Source organism: Tympanuchus pallidicinctus, unplaced genomic scaffold (assembly GCF_026119805.1).
Source record: "Tympanuchus pallidicinctus isolate F22 unplaced genomic scaffold, pur_lepc_1.0 scaffold5, whole genome shotgun sequence".
Lineage (NCBI taxonomy): Eukaryota > Metazoa > Chordata > Aves > Galliformes > Phasianidae > Tympanuchus > Tympanuchus pallidicinctus.
The window spans coordinates 6,067,634-6,086,395 of NW_026294769.1; the positions used below are offsets into that span (position 1 = coordinate 6,067,634).

At 34.9% G+C, this 18,762-nt stretch overlaps 1 protein-coding gene across 1 annotated transcript in view; it reads left to right on the forward strand.

The window, feature by feature from the left end:
* DNAH5 (dynein axonemal heavy chain 5) overlaps positions 1–18,762 on the forward strand; it is a 105,692-nt gene that overhangs the window by 81,948 nt on the left and 4,982 nt on the right. Inside the window, exons 65-76 of the mRNA XM_052704175.1 lie at positions 223–405; positions 5,517–5,760; positions 7,356–7,470; positions 7,757–7,947; positions 9,037–9,158; positions 10,131–10,280; positions 12,176–12,421; positions 12,928–13,147; positions 13,800–14,005; positions 14,913–15,116; positions 15,652–15,867; positions 17,816–18,028. Of these exons, the coding sequence (XP_052560135.1) occupies positions 223–405; positions 5,517–5,760; positions 7,356–7,470; positions 7,757–7,947; positions 9,037–9,158; positions 10,131–10,280; positions 12,176–12,421; positions 12,928–13,147; positions 13,800–14,005; positions 14,913–15,116; positions 15,652–15,867; positions 17,816–18,028 (2,310 nt within the window). The remainder of the gene's footprint in view (positions 1–222; positions 406–5,516; positions 5,761–7,355; positions 7,471–7,756; positions 7,948–9,036; positions 9,159–10,130; positions 10,281–12,175; positions 12,422–12,927; positions 13,148–13,799; positions 14,006–14,912; positions 15,117–15,651; positions 15,868–17,815; positions 18,029–18,762) is intronic.

Consider the following 18,762-nt stretch of genomic DNA (forward strand, 5'->3'; position numbering starts at 1 on the left):
GATGTCTCAATCAGAATTGACAGAATATGTTAACCTATCAGTTAAAGTGTTTAATGGATAACAAATTTAACGTTTAACAAATTCATTGCATCAGACCTGTAATTTTAAGCTGTATGTTTGTACTTTTGAATAGAAAAATACATTTGTTTCTACACGTGGTGACTGAAAGAATGTGTACTGGCCCTTGATGTCGCAAGACTTCTTTTTCGTACTTTTCTTAAGGTGAAAGTTGGTGACAAAGAAGTAGATGTGATGAATGGCTTCAGACTTTACATTACTACAAAACTGCCAAATCCAGGTTACTCTCCTGAAATTAGTGCTCGAACTTCCATCATTGACTTTACTGTGACCATGAAAGGTCTCGAAAATCAACTCTTGGGTAGAGTCATTCTGACTGAGAAACAGGTAAAAGAAATAATTACTTTCTCCTTACTTTATGTGTTTACCTCTGGAAGAATTCACTTTCTTTTTAGTTTGTTCCTCTTCCCAGTTTGTAGAGTAACTTTCTATCTCTCTCTGTTGTGATGTTAATATAGCCTATTTAGAATGATTTAAAAGTTGGGTTGGAAAAAAATGACCTTTTTTTGTTTTGTTTTGTTTTGTTGTTGTTGCAATGATACTTTATTTTATTTTTCCTGCCTTGCTGACATATAACATGATGAGCATGGTCTGTGAAAAGGAAAAGGAAAATGATCCGGAACAGAAACTCTTATCTATCCATCTAAATACTGTGGAGCTCATGACAAGGGATTGCAAGGGACATAGTTTACTTCCTTATTTTGAGAAGAAATGAGCTCAGTAGTTAATTTGAAAATACAGCTATAATAATCAAACAATTCCAAGTTCAGAATGGCAATACCAATAAACGTACCACCAGTGGCTCTGAATGCTGGTTGGTATCTTTAAAATTACTGGACACTTAATCTCTCAGACTATAAAGTCAACTGGTGTTAGATCAAAAGGGATATTATGCATCTATAACACTATGAATCTATGACCACATTTACTAAAATTTTGGCAGTGGTTCCAGTTTACTTTCTCTGGAAAGGAATGCATTCCTGCACTTCAGAAGCTACTGGGGTCTTATGGTTGTTTATTTTATTTTATTTTATTTTATTTTATTTTATATAAATAATATAAATTATATAAATAATAAATTATATTTTATATAAATAAAATAAAATAAAATAAAATAAAATAATTATTTTATTATTTGATAGAAGACTTTCCTACTTAATGGCTTGACTTTCCTTGTTAATGTGAAGTAGTTACATTTCCTCCCTGATCAGTCCATATTGCTCATAAGAAAAACAATATTTATTCTGTGAAAGCTAGCATTTTGTCAGACAGCTTCATTGCTCTACTACATTCACTTCAACCAGCGACAGATTGTCAACTCACTATGTAATGGCATTATCACCATCTGAAACATCCCATGATGTGTATGTACACAAATACTTATGGCCAAACTTTACTTCTGAGTCCTGCAACACAACATACTCCTCAGAATGACAGTTGTTTTATTAGCAGATTCCTTCAGTTATCACAGTTTCTTTTTGATCACTCAGGCAAATGCACATCAGAAGGCATATGTTTTTTCATCTTTTTCTGCCAATAAAAATAATCACTGAAAATGGATCAGTGAGCCCATTCTAGTGGTCTGTTCTACAAGCTGAGAGCTCTGAAATGAAAATATCTTTGTTTTTACAGAGTGGTTAAAAGTCACTGCCTACTGTACTGTCAGAATTGTTGTTGAGTTGTTGGCATTTTGTTTTCCCCACAGTATTTTCATTGTGTTTAATTTCACAGTTTGAATGCTGAATAATTCCATTATATACTCTACTTGTTCTTCTCCAACACACTAAAGCAAGCATAGCAGAAGGCCAGCACAGCTGAACATAAGAACTCTTGACTGAGCTCAGACATAAAAAAGAAGTACTGTGAAATGAAATCAGTGGCATTGCCTGTACATGTAGGAATGAAGTTAGGAAAGCTAAAATTCAGCAGGACCTTAAACTAATGAGTGAGGTGAAGAACAAGAAAAGTCTCTGTAAGTACATCGGCAGCAGAACACAGACTTAAAAATTTGGTGCCATTCTTCCATGGGGCAGGGAACCCAGTGGCAGGGGCTGTAGAAAAAGCTGAGGAACTCAGTGTCTTTTTTGCCTCAGTTTCCACAGGTAAGATTTGCCAGCAGGCCTCTTAGGTCTCCAAATCTATTAGCAGTCTCCTAAGAATCGAGCAGTATTCACTGTCGAAGATAGCTTTAAGGATCTCTTAAGCTCATTAGACATACCCAAGTCTGTGAGATCAGATGAGGTGTTACTTAGGGTGCTGTAAGATCTGGCTAATGCCATTGGATTCTGGTCTCTATCATTTTTGAAAGGCTGCAACATCAGGAGCAATTCTTAGTGACTCCAGCTGTCTGCAAGAAGAGCAAGGTATATCCTAATAACCACATGCTGGTCAGCCTCACTTCAGTACTTGGGTAAGTTATGGAACAAATACCCCTAGAAGCTTCTTCTGAGTACATGAGGGGCATCAAGCAGAAAGGCAGCCACCAGTTATAGAAGGCAGATTATGCCTAACCCAGACCTGTTGCATTCTTCAGTGAGAATGACTCTGTGTAGGAGGGGAAAGCAATGAATGTTTTGTTCACCGTGACTTTAGCACAGCCAGCAAAATGGAGAGTTACTGTTCTTCGGCATGCATATGTAGATCTTTTTCTTCCCATTGCGCTGTCTCTAATACTGATCTGTCCTGAGAACAAATGACCTGTAGATGTGAGCAAAAGAGGGTTTCTGCCAAGTGTGATTTTTAATTTATTTGCTTTCTGGCATGCCCATTGGTAGAATCTGTGTGTCATACATTTAAAAGAATATTGATTACCAGGAAGAATACTGATGCTGATTTCTTCTTTTCCTTCAGAGTGTTAAACCAATCTGTAAGATATGAGCTAAGCATGTCAATGGGTAGCTGGTATTTCTGTGAAGTTACTTAAGTTAACTTTAGTTAATCTTCATTTCTTAGAACATTTGGCTTTGAGAGACTTGATACATGTCTGAATGATATGTGACTTATACTGTTTTAGTTATATGATTGTTTTCTTTACTATATTGGTCGCTATGTAACTTGCAAAAGAAATTTCTTATTTAGCATGCTAGAAATAGTTATGACAGGTTAGTAATAGAGTTATAGTATGCAAGAAATATTTGAAGCTGTGTACATTTTTACACTGATATTTCTAGATTTGTGGTGGGGAAGGGCACACAGTTGATTAAAATTTTTGCACTTGTGAATAGTTTTGTGACAGCCATGAAAGCTATTTAGCAGCTTTTGTTACATAATTTTAAGAACTAGCATTCCTTGGTGAAGCTTGTAAAGTGACATCAACATCTGAAAGCACTTAGACAACACTGGATTTGAAATAGCTTCTTTGGTGCAAGTTCCTTCAGTTTAGCAACATGGCTTGCTTTTTTGCATTCCAGATGCTACAACTAGAAATATCTGAAGATTTGCAGAAAAATTTCTCATGTGTATTCTTTCTGATCTGCACAAAGTATTTTGAAAGCTTAATGAATGGATTTTCACTTCAAAATCCAGTATTGCTTCACTTGCTTTATTTTGATCATTTTGTATCAAATGTGTTTCTTGGGCTCTTCTTGCAAGGAAAACAGCTTTCTTTTGTTTAAATATGTTGCACTCTAAAATACATTTAACCTTTTCAGTTGCACTCAGTGCAACATGAAATTTAATTTGTCTGGTTTTTCAGCATAATTATTTAATTGAATGCTAACCTTCTTTTAATGCTATACTTTAAAATCTGTTTCTGCTTCATGAAGCCAAAATAATTCTTCTCTTGCTTGTAATTGCTACCTGCTTTTTTTTTTTTCATTTCCATTAGACATCAGATGATTGAAACTGAGTTAATAGCATGTTTTTTTTGTCTTTTATTTTATCTGCTTTTGTCAGAATCATTGAATTTATTTCTACATCTGTTACACTGTTTGATATTTACATTACTCTATGACAACAGTCCCAATAAATCTTTTCTACCTGGTGGTGATATGTTTCATCAGACCTTTTGCACAGTGACAAGAAAAAGAACTAAATATGATAATGAGATTAATATATATTTTTTTTTTTTAAGAATATATATATTTTTAATTTCCTTTTTAAGATTAAAGAATTTACTTTCAAAAACCAAAATCTTTCAAATATTTAGGAATGTTAAGCAGAATGTAGGAGTGAGAAGACTGTAAGTTCAGGAAGTAGAAAAAAGTATGTAGCAGTTGTGTTTAAATGAAGGCTATTGGAATGGTAAAGTAAAAAATTGTTTGTAAGCCTTGCTAAGGTCTCAGGTTCATGATGCCTCTGGTACTTCATAAGATAGCATATCATATCCTGGTTTTATACCTGCTTGGAAGAAGTAGCAGCCTAAATGCAGTGCTTGGATGGACTTGGCAAAGGTGGAGTGAACATGGTCTCCAACTTTGAAAACATCCACCAGACCTTTGTAAACAGTGCAGGAGACTTCCTCTTTAGACATAGCTAATATCTCTATCATCTTTCTCAGTAATTATTGATAACTGGGCAGAGATTCATATTTATTTCTGAAAGGCCCTTACCCTTCCTTTCACATTTTTCATCCTTCTTACCTCATTGTATTGAAACATATATATTGTTTCAATGGAGTATTTTTCTTTCTGAGGAATTTATATTTAAATTTTTTTTTTTTTTAAATTATTTTAAGAGAGACAGAAGAATAATCTAAAAGTCATTGCATCTCTGAACATTTTTTTTTTTTTGAATGTTTTAAGCAGCTTTTCTTTTTGCCTTTATGTAAAGCTGTTGGTCAACATATATATTTAACTTTTAAGTATGACTACTGGAAAACAAAGTGTACACATGACTTTACTTGTGTTTACTAAAAGTAACAAGCTAAATAAATGTAGCAAAAAATTCAATTTGAGCTTTATATTCTTTCTTTTCTTAAATAGCAAATCATTTTTTTGAGAGACTAATGTTATTCCTGTCTGATGGAGAAGTATTTCAGATGTGCTGGAAAGCTTTGATGCTTGATTAGTTGATAAGAAAGATCCTTGTTGAACAGACTATATTTACAATATAGTAATTGAAAAACAGGGCATAAATGAAGACAGCATTAGATTGAGTGAATTCAAAGGATGGTTTTTGAAAGATGTTTGCACCTGTCTTCATTAGAAATAGAAGAAGAAAAGCAATTAATTTCTTGGACTCATAGATCTGTTAGGACATCAGCATTCTCCATCCTACTTGTTGGAATGATATGCTAACGCGTATCTACATAGAAAGTTTGGAAAGATGGCGATAGACCTACTGTCAGAAATACAACTGGAATTCTTTCTATATGTTAGTGCAGTTATTCTAGACATCCACTATTTCAGTTAGAGTAGCGCTTTTAGAACTAAGTACCTTGTCATATTTTGCTTTTGATTTCTTTTCTGTTTTCCAATTATTACCATGTATTTCAACAGGAATTAGAGAAAGAAAGAACAGATCTTATGGAAGACGTGACTTTAAACAGAAGGAGGATGAAAGAGCTGGAAGATAACCTTCTATTCCGACTTACAAGCACTAAGGGTTCTCTGGCAGATGATGACAGTTTAATAATTGTACTGAATAATACTAAAAAGACAGCTGAGGAGGTAACACAGAAACTGCAAAATTCTGCTGAAACAGAGGTACAGATAAATTCAGCTCGTGAAGAATACAGACCTGGTGAGTGCAAGGTTTTGCCAACTATATCCTGGACTGCTTTAAAAAGCAGTCACCAGCAGGGAGAGAGGGGTGATTGTCCTTCTCTATTCAGCTTCTGTGAGGCCCCATCTGGAGTACTGCGTCCAGGCCTGGGGCCCCCGCACAAGAAAGATGTGGATCTTTTGGAATGGATCCAGAGGAGGGCCACTAAGATGATCAGAGGGCTGGAGCACCTCTCCTCTGAGGAAAGGTTGAGGGAACTGGGCTTCTTTAGCTTGAAGAAGAGAATGCTCTGGGGAGACCTGCTGTGGTCTTCCAATACTTGAAGGGAGCATATAAACAGGAGGGGGAATGGCTGTTTATGAGGGTGAATAGTGAAAGGACAAGGGGGAATGGTTCTAATCTCAGACAGGGGAGATTTAGATTAAGTATTAGGAAGAAGTTCCTCACACAGAGGGTGGTGATGCATTGGAACAGGTTGCCCAGGGAGGTTGTGGATGCATTCCACAAGGAATCCAAGGATTCCAGCATGCACTGAAGACCACGCTGGATGTGGCTCTGGGCAGCTTGGTCTTGTGGTTGGCAACCCTGCCCATGGCAGGAGGCTTGAAACTACATGATCTTTGGCATCCTGTTCAACCCAGGCTATTCTATGATTCTGTGATTCTATGAAGGTAGTGATAGAAGGGAAATGGCTGGAGCATATGATTAAAAGAGCAATACCTAGAGTAAGAGAAATGACCGGGTGAAATCAGGATGACCATAATGGTTGGGAAGCACTTGTGTTTTCCTGTAAGCAAAATGTATCTAGGAAATGGTGTACCTGTCTTTCTAATCTACTGCAGAAGAAGCTTGGATGGCTTGATTGTTCTCTCTCAACTGTGAAAATGTTGACACTTTTTATGGACTGTCAGTGAAAGTAGTCTTTAGGGTATTTGAGTAACTGTACGGTTGAGTTCAAAACAGCACTGTTTTAGGGAGCAGTATAAAGGTAAATGCATTGTGTCTGTTTTGTTGATATATTTTTTTAGACCCTTAAGGAGTTATTGTCAACACATTTCATCAGTCTTTTGGCTTTTAGCTGGCAGGTGAAAACATGAAACAAGGTGCTATCTGGAATGTTATACTTGGATTTTAGGAAATGTATAAAATGGTACAGTTAATGTAGCAGAAATCATTGTGGTTTTTATAAAATCTTTGTATTTAAAACCAAATGGCTTCTGAAAGTAATTTAAATCAGTGCTGGGTAAGTTAAATCAATTTAATCCATTTGGCTTTTTTATGGTTCTTATAAAATTCTGTAAGAGAAACTGGTTTGAATGCTCAAGCAGTTCTTGAAACTATCATACTTTTTATAATCAAATGTTTAACGGAATATCCCAACAACTAGTTTTTCTCTAAATATGCTCGTATTTGTAAACTGAACTTTATATAGTATGCATTAATTACAGTAAAGATTTTGTTTGCATAAATGAAGATTAACTTAATATAGTGTTTTTCTGGCCAGTAAAGAGCGGAGCAACTCAAAGACCTTCAGATTACGTGTACTCTTAAACTCAATGCTTTTGTTGTATTGTTTAAAGTTTTCTACATTGAAAACGTTTTCTATTTTTCAGTTGCAACTCGAGGTAGCATCTTGTACTTTCTAATTACTGAGATGAGCATGGTCAATGTGATGTATCAGACTTCACTTCGACAGTTTTTGGGGCTTTTTGACAGCTCCCTAGCCAGGTAATTTTGCTAACAAGTATTGTTCATACTTATCTATTCATGGAGGTGTAGTAGATTAGCTATTAAATTATTAGGAAACATTATACTGTGTTGATTTTCAGTTATGTGGAATGACTTCATAGGAACTGAAATCTTTTTTTTGTTGTTCCTTCAGTCTGAAAGTTGTTGCTAATTTGCTGTCTGATATTTCAGAATTTTGAGCTATGCCTTTTTCTCTTCTACATAGCATTCTCTTTAGTAAGATCTATCCAAGTTGACATTCAACCACAGATCTTTTTTCCAACAGGTCTGCCAAAAGCCCTATAACTAGCAAGAGGATTACTAATATTATCGAACATATGACATATGAAGTGTTCAAATATGCAGCCCGAGGACTCTATGAGGAGCACAAATTTCTTTTCACATTATTACTTACTTTGAAGATTGATATACAAAGAAACAGAGTGAAGCATGAAGAATTTCTGACGCTTATTAAAGGTTGAAACTACAGAACAGTTTTAAGTGGAGTATATATATTATTGCAGAAAATTTATGAGCTGTGATTGTGTCTCCTAGCCTAGTGCTTCCTTTTTGAACGTGAGAAGTCAGTCAAGCAAAGGAATACGTGCTTATCATTCTGTACTAGTGGCAGACAGTTTCATGTGGTAGTTCTAATTTATAGGGGCACATAAAATTTTGATGTTTAGCTATGAGAATCATGGAAATTTGATAAGGAAAATTGATAACTATCATTTCAGCTGATACTTATGTCTGCTGTTCAAATACCACCATGTATGTGATTTTACTTTGAAAAATAATTATACTAACCTTTTATTTATTTGGTAACTGTGGACTGACAAGCAAGCAAAAAGGAAACAAAAGCAAAACTAACAGTTTAAAAGAATATCTGACTTCTCGCTGAACACGACACATTCATGGCATTAGTCTTCATGCCATGCATACAGGGTACCTGCAGTGAAAATTGTGGAGTGGCTTCATACTTTTTTTCCATGGGTTTCTAATATGCTCCTAATTTTCTAGGCAACATTTATTTATGGATTAGAACTGTTACTTTGTTCGTGTTGAATCTTCAGAAAATCTTAATTTCTCAAATATGTATTTCTCAGATAATATTTATTTTCAGGCACATTGTACAAGGACACGTCTAAGTAAATCTTAATGAAAGAAACAAAGATTAAGGTACAAGGAAAACCAAATTTGTGTAAGTTAACCATACTGCGGACTGTATTTCACCAAAGTTGGCTTGACTTACTGATGGTTAATCCCTGTAACCTCATTTTTATTTGTGTTGCTTTCTTTTAATTTGACTGGAATTCCAAGGAACGCAAATACACATATTGAATAAATCATCACATTTTCTACAGCAATAAATGTTTGAAGAAAAGTATTAGAAAAAGAGCTTTTTCCTCTGTAAACTCAAGCTTACTCAGAAATTTATTGATGACTATCCTATATTATAAAGAATATCTCCAGACTGGAGGACAGGAAGTCATGTGAGATTGTCTTGTGGTATCTACCTTATGTGTTCCAGATTTTCCGCTCCTTTTTCTTTTTTTTTTCTTTCAGGTGGTGCTTCCCTGGACCTTAAAGCTTGTCCTCCCAAACCAGCTAAATGGATCCTGGATATGACTTGGCTGAATTTAGTGGAGCTTAGTAAACTTAGCCAATTTTCAGATATTCTTGACCGAGTAAGCAAAAGCTTTTTAAAATAATCTGTTGTTTGGGGATGATTATTTGATAATGATCAAGACATAGAGAGAGAAACTAGTTTATTTTGTAAACAGAATGAAAACGATGGCTTTAGTGTAATTAGTTTTGGCCCTGACTGCTAAGCAAACAGTATAAAAAGACCTAAAAATAAGAAAATGAGAAGTAGCAAAAAAAAAAAAAAAAAGCCACCACTGAACAATCCCCTCCCTCAAAACCAAAACTATAACAACAGGCAAAAAACAGTCACAAAACAAAACCAACACAGGAAAACTGAAAAAAAATAGAAACTTTCACACACTATAGTTATACATCTTTACAACTTGCCATTATCCAATTCACATTTGAATTTGACTCTTCTTCCTCAAGAGTATTAGAATTTCTTGCATCCCTGTCTTGCTTTCTTAAACTATGCTTTATGTTTGTTCCAGTATTTTACTGGTTATATGGACCTTGAAGAGCCTTGATGATACTAAGTGTGGTAGTAAAGTACTATTGTTGTAGTACTGTAGTCCTATTCACATATGATACTTGCAATTTACTTATTCCACATAATAAAGTGGAGTAAGTAAATTGCAAGTATTACATGTGAATAATACCTTCTGTACTGTGGGGAGTAGATATGTACCTAGTGTTCTCAAAGCTACCAATCAAGCTATCTGCTTTCTGATCTTTCTATGTAGTTATTTCATTAGAGGAAAGTACTTAGCAGTAGCCCTTCTTTTCAGAATATGAATGCTTAGAAAGATACTGTTGCATTGTGAAGTTTTGTACTGAAAAGCTGAAAGCTTGTCCTCTCTTCTCTTAATAACCATACTAAATCTGTGAATAACGCTGATAAATACTTTGTGTGTGGATTAAGCATCTTTGACCCTCACTAAAAGCTTGCGAGCTTGCAGTGTTTGTTATATGACTTGTATATGACATTTACTCCTTTGTTGGTATAACTACAGATTTCTAGAGCAGAGAAAGAGTGGAAAATCTGGTTTGATAAAGAGAATCCTGAAGAAGAACCAGTTCCTTGTGGCTATGGTCAAACCCTGGATTGCTTCAGACATCTTCTTCTTATCAGATCTTTATGCCCTGACAGGACCATTGCTCAGGTACATTTATATGGCCAGCATAATCTATCCAGGTGTTGTTAGATAATAGTTACAGAATTCAAATTCAGTAACATTTTATTTAATACTTAAAAGGAATTTTTCTAATGGACCTTTGCACTGAATTTTCTGAAAATCTTATCAGACAGATAACCTATGCATTTTTACAAGCTCTCAAAATAATTCTGATATAGTTTAGTATGGATATAGGATTTCATCTGGAAGCTGATGTGTTTATCCCTTATCAATTCAGGCTTTATTCTTAACTGTTCTTGCTAATATTACTCACTGGTATTGTAGAAGTGTCCTCTTATTAGGCTGAAATAAAATCTTTTCATTACTTTATTGACTGAGGAAAAACATAACATGAAAATAATTGAACTGAGGAATCAATTCTTGCATAGAACAATTGTAAGACCAACCTTAGAAAAATCCATGTTAGTGTCTGTTCAAAATTTTTAATTTCAAATAGTCTATTTAGAAAAGAGATAAATGTAAAACTAAATCTTAAAAAAAAAATAATTTTTTTTTTTTTTAAAGTCAGGTTCTAGGAGACTATTCTAGGAGTCTTTGTGTTGCTCCAGTGCAGAAGAATAAGAATTATGCAACTGCTGATAATTTCAGAGTGATGACTGGTAATTTACTGAAGTCAGAATACATCACTAATAATGTGGTATTCATTTTATGGATGCAAGCCTTTAGACATTGCAACTGAATTAAAAGAAAGGCTCATCATTTATTGGGATAGTCAATGAAAGGCTAAGCGATGCTGTGTAATGAATGTCTTAGATGCGTGCAATGAATCTGAAACTAGTCAAGCAAAATTAGCTCTTCCTCAGTTCTGCTAATAGGGGCAAGATATCTTTTCATCTTGTGGTTGTTTTATGAAAACAAATAAATTATCAAATGCTAAATATGTTTTTCTGAGAAGTAACACAGAAGTCTTACATTAGACTAGATATCAAAAAGACATTCTTTGCTGTAAGGGTGTTGAGACCCTTACACAGGTTGCTGGGAACAGGTTGCCCAGTAAGGTTGTGTGCTGTGAGTGCCCCCTCCCTGGAAGCATTGAAGACCAGGATGGATGGGGCTTTGAGCAACCTGGTCTAGTGGGTGGTGTCCCTGCCTATAGCAGGGGGTTGGAACTGCAGGATCTTAAATATCCCTTCCAACCCAAACCATTCTATGATTCTAAGTATTAACTGGGAGATTAAGAGACAAGCAATGTATTGGGAAAGCATACAGGAAAGATTATCTGAAGCTGTTTGAGAAAGAGCCTTTTACATTTTGTAAAGGAAGAATAATGTGTTTTTTTGCAGTAAATAAATAAGGTATAACAGAGGTGATCTTACTTCTTACTTACTTCTTCTTGATTTTTTCATCATTATTACCATTTATTTATAATTTGTTTAAGCATAAAGGTGGGAAAGACCTAATGACTTTGAGGCTTAGCGTTTTTTATTTTTTATTATGTTTTTTATCTGTTCCCTAAAATAGGATCTTCAAATATTTAAACCGTATTTGTCAAGGTTATTTTTTTTATTAGTCTGTAATATATGTAGGTATTATATGTGATGTATTATATATACAACAATGCATGGAGATATACACAATAGAATATTTATTTAGTAAGTTTTAAGTGATTTTATAAAGCTGCAAGAACTTTCGAAGACAGCGTGGAATGTTAACAAATAAAACAGATTAGTTGCGTGTTTTTATTTCTGCTATTAAAATGTATACAGTATAGCATTCTATATTTTATACTTTTTATGTAGAATAAGGCCTATATAAATTTTACATCATTTGTTCTTCAGCACACATAGCAGTTGTATTTGCACTGGGAAGAAAAGGATATTAAGTGATTATGTAGTATAGTAAATTTACCCTTTTTAATATAGGCAAGAAAATATGTTGTTGACACTATGGGGGAGAAATATGCAGAAGGAGTCATCTTGGACTTGGAGAAGACATGGGAAGAGTCAGATCCACGTGTTCCTCTCATATGCTTTCTTTCCATGGGCTCTGATCCAACAGACTCCATCATTGCTTTGGGAAAAAGGCTGAAGACAGAGACACGTTATGTTTCCATGGGCCAGGGGCAAGAAATCCATGCTCGTAAACTTCTGCAGCAGACAATGGCTCATGTAAGAGACAAATATGACAAATATCTGAATGCTTTTTTGGAAACTTTATCAACTGAAACTCTTGCCATAAAACAAAGATTTTTGTTGTGTAGTTAATGCTGGTTTAAGAAACTGTATTTATTTGCATAAATACACATCCTCAGCAATTGAACTTTCTTTTCACATTCACTTAATTGAACATAATAAACTTCTTGATTTTTGTGCAGACATGATTGTTTTATACAAAATGGAATTTTTGGTGCCAGTTCTTGACTGATGAGCATATTTGAATTGATCAATTATTTGAACTGCATGAATTTTACATTTTCGTCATCAGGCAAAACTGGCTGTGGAGAATTTCTTACTTCAATTTCTTTCATAAACACGTAGAGTGCTTATACTCTGTTCTGATTTGATTAAGGTACATTGTCTTTGTTCTTAACCTACTTCATAAACCAAGATTGATTTCAGTGCTTTTAGTGTGCAAACACTGTTGATAATATATTGATTCTGCCATTTTAAACTAGGGAGGTTGGGCACTTTTGCAGAACTGCCACCTTGGACTTGACTTTTTGGACGAGTTGATGGACACAATAATAGAGGCAGAGACTGTCCATGAAGGCTTTCGACTATGGATGACAACTGAAATCCACAAACAGTTCCCCATCAGCCTGCTCCAAATGTGTATTAAATTTACCAATGAACCACCACAAGGGCTGAGAGCTGGACTAAAGAGAACATACAGTGGTGAGTGCTGCAGTGATTCAAAATTAAATTTTGGTTATTTTTGGACTCTTCACAGTTAGTATGTGGTCACTCAATAGCCACTGGTAGTGCCTGGAAACAACTATGAGGAACCGATCGCAACAATGTCAGGACAGGTCTTGATTCTTTGAGCTAGAAATTGTGAAAATTAGAAGGAAGAGAGGATCTACTGAAGTTCTGATACCAGAACTATATAGATAGCAAAGCATGGAATTACTTTTTCTGTTCTCAAATATTGGCTGCTACACAGTTCTGAATGTTTAAATTTTTAATCTCCTTGTGTATTTTGGCAGAAAAGCAACACGATTTCTTTGCTGGCAATTAAGTGCTCTTTACTGCATTCAATAAAGGTCTGTATTTAAAGAGTCTTTGGAGAAAGTAACTTAATGTGGATTCAACTATTAGTAAATTGTTTGTTCTCTTAAGCTTACTCTTTTTGTCTGGACTAATTTATAGTACTGTTTTAATTTGTGCTATTGGAATGAAAAATCTCCAGCATAGAACAATATGTAGGACAGTAATTTTCTCCTGGGTGATGCAGATAGTCAACAAAATATCTCTAGGATTGATGTACTGATTTGAAGTACTTTTTAAAATACTATTCCTTCTTATAAAACTCACTTATAACCAATAGGTGTCAGCCAAGATTTGCTAGATGTCAGTGACATGGTACAGTGGAAAGCGATGCTGTATGCTGTAGCTTTTCTACACTCCACTATTCAAGAAAGACGCAAATTTGGATCTCTGGGTTGGAATATACCCTATGAGTTTAACCAAGCTGATTTCAATGCCACTGTGCAGTTCATTCAAAACCACTTGGATGGCACAGATTCCAAGAAGGTAATTAACATTTCTGACGAAGATAGATTAATGCCATGAATATTTTCAATAGTAGAATGTATTACATAGTTTCCAATAACTGAAACTCAAGCACAATTTTAAATTATTATTTAATTTCCACAAACATTCAGTATTTCAAATATACATGCTTGCAGCACAGGAGGTTTAAATTAGACTTTTAAATCCGTGCATGTGCAATTCGCAATACTGTATATTTAAGCAAAACAAACAAAAAACAACGCTCCAAGCCTTCTCTTTCTAAAACTTCACAAGTATAATATAAAAATAAAAATATAGATCTCCTTTTCAATGCTGACTATATCAGATAGTTAAAAGCAATCCACTTTTATACTTTTTTGTCTCAGTGTTTTTACTCAAACTGATTTGACTTCTCCAAGCTATTTTGGCAGCAAAGTGAAGCAGACGGTTGCCTTTACTGATAGTATAGAACTTCTTACTTTCATATGGTCAGTTATATATAGAGGGATATATGGCAGATCACTTTGCAATTAACCTTTCAAAAGAACCTGAAAGCATGATGGGAGTATAGTTATATCCCTCTTTCTCAGGTGCCACAAGAGCATTTGAGTTAGTTGTCAAGGTATTCCATTTTGAGAAATCTGGTCTAGTACTAGATATGGGGATTGGTGGCTCAGCCTGCACCAGAGGGTTTGGAGCTTCATGATCCTCGAGGTCCCTTCCAACCCAAGCCATTCCATGATTCTATGAAATCCTTGAGGGTGTTCTGCAGACACAGTGTTATAATAACACAAGAGTAGTAAGAAAATAATTATCTTCCAAAAGAGACAGAAATGCAAGATTTACTGTATCAGATTATCATACTAAGGGAGATGTAAATAAGAGAGAAGAGGATTAGCTGAAGTCAATTCTTTCTGTCTGGTTGTAGGGGATTTCCTGGAGTACTGTTTGTTACATGATAGGTGAGATCCAGTATGGTGGCCGTGTGACAGATGACTATGACAAAAGGCTGATGAACACCTTTGTTAAGGTCTGGTTCAATGAAAAAATGTTCAGTCAAGAATTCTGCTTCTACAAAGGATATGGCATACCCAAATGTACTATGGTGGATCAATACCTTCAATATATACAGGTTGGTAAATGAAAGCTGCTTAACAGGAAGAAAAGTTTCCCTTAAGTTTCTCACAAGTTCCTGAGTTCTGGAATTTTGTCTTCTGAGTTTATGTATTCTGTCTCCCCAGACTCTTTATTGCCTTCTAACTGTTTGCTTATCTGTTTGTGTAGTAGTAGTTAGTGCTATCATCGCATCAGTACTCTTTTCTGTGATTTGCTGGAGGGATGTACTGAAAAGGATACAGTTATTAAAGAGAGTATAGAATGGAGTCCAGACATTGAGTACATCCTCACAGAAACAATGTTGAGATATGGCAGAACAAGGTGACTTTTAAAATAGTGTATGGAGGTAAAACCTGAATTTATTGTTAACTTTAGTGTGACTTGAACTGTGACATAACAAATAGCTCAAAGCAAGATATTTGCAGTAAGTCTGTTTGAAGAAATCTATTCTCTTAATCGACCTTTTTTTTTTTTTTTTTTTTTTTTTTTTAGAATATAATTAGTATATAAATCTATCTCTAGTTGTGCTCTTTTTATTTTTCACTTTATAGAGTCTTCCTGCTTATGACACACCAGAGGTATTTGGTTTGCACCCCAATGCTGATATCACTTATGAAAGTAAACTTTCCAAAGATATATTGGACATCATCCTCAGTATTCAGCCAAAGGACAGCTCTGGTGGAGGAGGTGAAACCCGAGAGGCAGTTGTAGCCAGACTAGCTGACGATATGCTGGGAAAGCTTCCTGCTGATTATGTACCGTTTGAAGTGAGTTATTGAAATTCTGTCAAAGACATTTGCTATATCTTACTTTGTATGAATTAAAAAAAAAAAAGAAGTTATGTTGGATGTTCTAAAAATGTGTTTATACTCATTCATCCAGACTATACTTTAAAAACATATTTCATAGTGGTCTGACCAGATACTTAACATCTATAATGAAGTCACTAAGTATGGACTGAAGACTTTTTTAAAGAGCTTTTCAAAAAAATGAAACCACTTAATGCACAAGTTGTCATTTGCACTAGGGAGGGCAGAATGAGTTATTAGTGTTTCAGGTATGGTTGTTGACATTGTAGTAGGTTACAAGTGTACTTATGCTTGCAGAAGTGTTACGACATTAATACATGTATTACTCTGGGATTCTGCTTACAACATGTAGGTAGTTTTAGGTTGTTTCACTTTTCAGCAAAAGGATTTGATTTTTTTTTGTTGTTGTTGTTTTTTTCTTTGAAGAAGGAGCGAGGAGACCTGTACAATATGACAGCTTTCTTTCTTTTTTTTTTCATAGTAATAACTTTTCAAATACTCTCTTTAGGTACCCACACTGCTATATATTTTCTGTAGCCCATTATTAGTTACATAGTCTCCCTTCACTCAAATGATATAATTATGTTAATGTACTTTGTCTGAGAAGATGATTTATCTGAATTTTGAATAACTATCTAGCAGTTTCTCAAAGGTTTGTACTTGCTGAGGGTTCTGAACTATAGTCTTCCTAGAAGTCTGAATTTTGTGATTTTCCAAAAGGCCATAGTTACTGAACCAGAAGTCTGAGATCTGCAGAAGATTATAAGCTTCTCAGAATTGTATTGCTATAGTGATGGGCTAAATTTCCTGGTAGCTGTTAGCCTATCTCCAGCTTCTTTTTAGCATCTCCAGATATGACAGTTAATAAAGGCATATTTTATATGTTGTCATTATATAAGTAAACTTAGCCTTAGAAAAATCTTTGGGGAGGATCAGCTCTGATCCTGATTCTGTTGTAAACTAGGGTTAAAATGACAAATTTAAATGTAATTTATAGTAATCAAAGTGAATGTGAATTACAAAATATTTCATTTGTCAATAGCTATATGAATTCCTTTTTTTGTTGTTGTTTTGGAATATATGTGTAGCAAAATCTGAATAAACTGGTATGTAATTTTTTTTTACCTACCTCACAAATAGAATCATATAGTCAAAGAATAGCTGTAGATCAAAGAGACCTAAAAGATGATTTAGTTCCAACCTCTTGCACGGGCATTGTTGCCACCAGCTATATCAGGCAACTCAGGGCCCTGTCCAATCTGGTTTTGAATGCCCATTCCATGGGCCCATTCCAACAGCTCTGCGTCTTTCTTGTCTTGGGGGCTCCAGGCCTGAACTCCAAATGGAACCGCACAAGTGCAGAGTAGAAGGCCATATAAATTAAAAAATATCTATTGTTATTGTGATCTGTTGTTATTAAATTGTTAAATTTTCACTTTTGATAAAAGTATATCAGCACTTTTTATTAGAATACAAGATTGCCTGCCTTTGTGATAGTTCCCAGACACTGCTGATAAATAGTGCTGATATTCTGATGCAGAGTGGCTGGGGTAATCACTCTTGATTGGTTTGTACAGAGTGAACCATGGAAATTACCTGTTGGCATTAAAGTTGAAGTTCTTGAGATGAAATATGGCCTAAATGATGCTTAAATTACCTTAGCTTATAGAATTATATAGAGACTGAATCATAATTCAAACTAAAACTACGGCCAGTCTCAGTATCATAGATTTTACTTAGAACAAATGCTGTATTTCTGTCTTGCAGAGCACTTGAGAAATATACCAAGCTGACTGTTTAACTTCTTTAGTATTATATTTTAAAAATTGTTTCGATGCCTGACCTGGACATATATACACCCTTGGCTTTTATTTCTGTTGAAGTGTCTTTGGTTTACTACTTATAGGTAAAAGAGAAACTGAAGAACATGGGACCTTTTCAGCCTGTGAATATATTTTTGCGACAGGAGATTGAACAAATGCAGAGAGTTATTTCATTAGTAAGAAGCACTCTGACTGATCTAAAACTTGCCATTGATGGGACAATTGTTATGAGTGAAAATCTGAGGGATGCTTTAGACTGCATGTATGATGGGAGGATTCCTGCAAGCTGGAAAAAAGTAAGTGCACATCTTTTTTTTTTTTTTTTTTTTTTGTTAGAGGAAATTATTATAACCTTCTAGACATATAATAACTACTTCTTTTAAACACAAGTGTACATGTTAATTAGGATATTGTGCAACTGCTGGGATAGAATTTGGGCAAAAATAAACATAGTCAAAGCAAGTCCTCTTTAATTTATAAAACCAGAAATGCGTGTGGGAGATACAGGCATTTCCCATTTTGACAAACTGTTGCTTTTTGGTGGTTAGAAAGCTAGAGAGAAGAGTATAACATTAAATGTAATTATAGATTTTCAAAAATAGCACCCACACTGATGGAGTACAGTGTTGCTATTCTTTGAGATTAGGACAGACTAGTAGAAGTTGGAAAGGACCTCTGGAGATAGTCTAGTCCAATCACACTACTTTAAGCAGGACTAGAGAAAGTATCATAGGATTCTCCAAGAATGAAATCTACAGTCTTTCTATCCATTCTGTATTCTGGTGTTCAATCACTCTCAATGAAGAAAAAAAGATTTCTTAAATCTAAAAGGAAATTTTTCATGTTTTGTATTGTGCCTATTGTCCTTTCACTGTGAAGAGTCTGAACTCTGTAACCTTCATTCTCTCTTCATGAGCATTGACAGTATCTCCCCTGAGGCTTCTCCTCTGCATGTTATACAGTCCCAGCTCTCTCAGCCTTTCTCATATGATAGATGCGCCAGTCTCTTAGCCATTGTCATGGCCCTTCT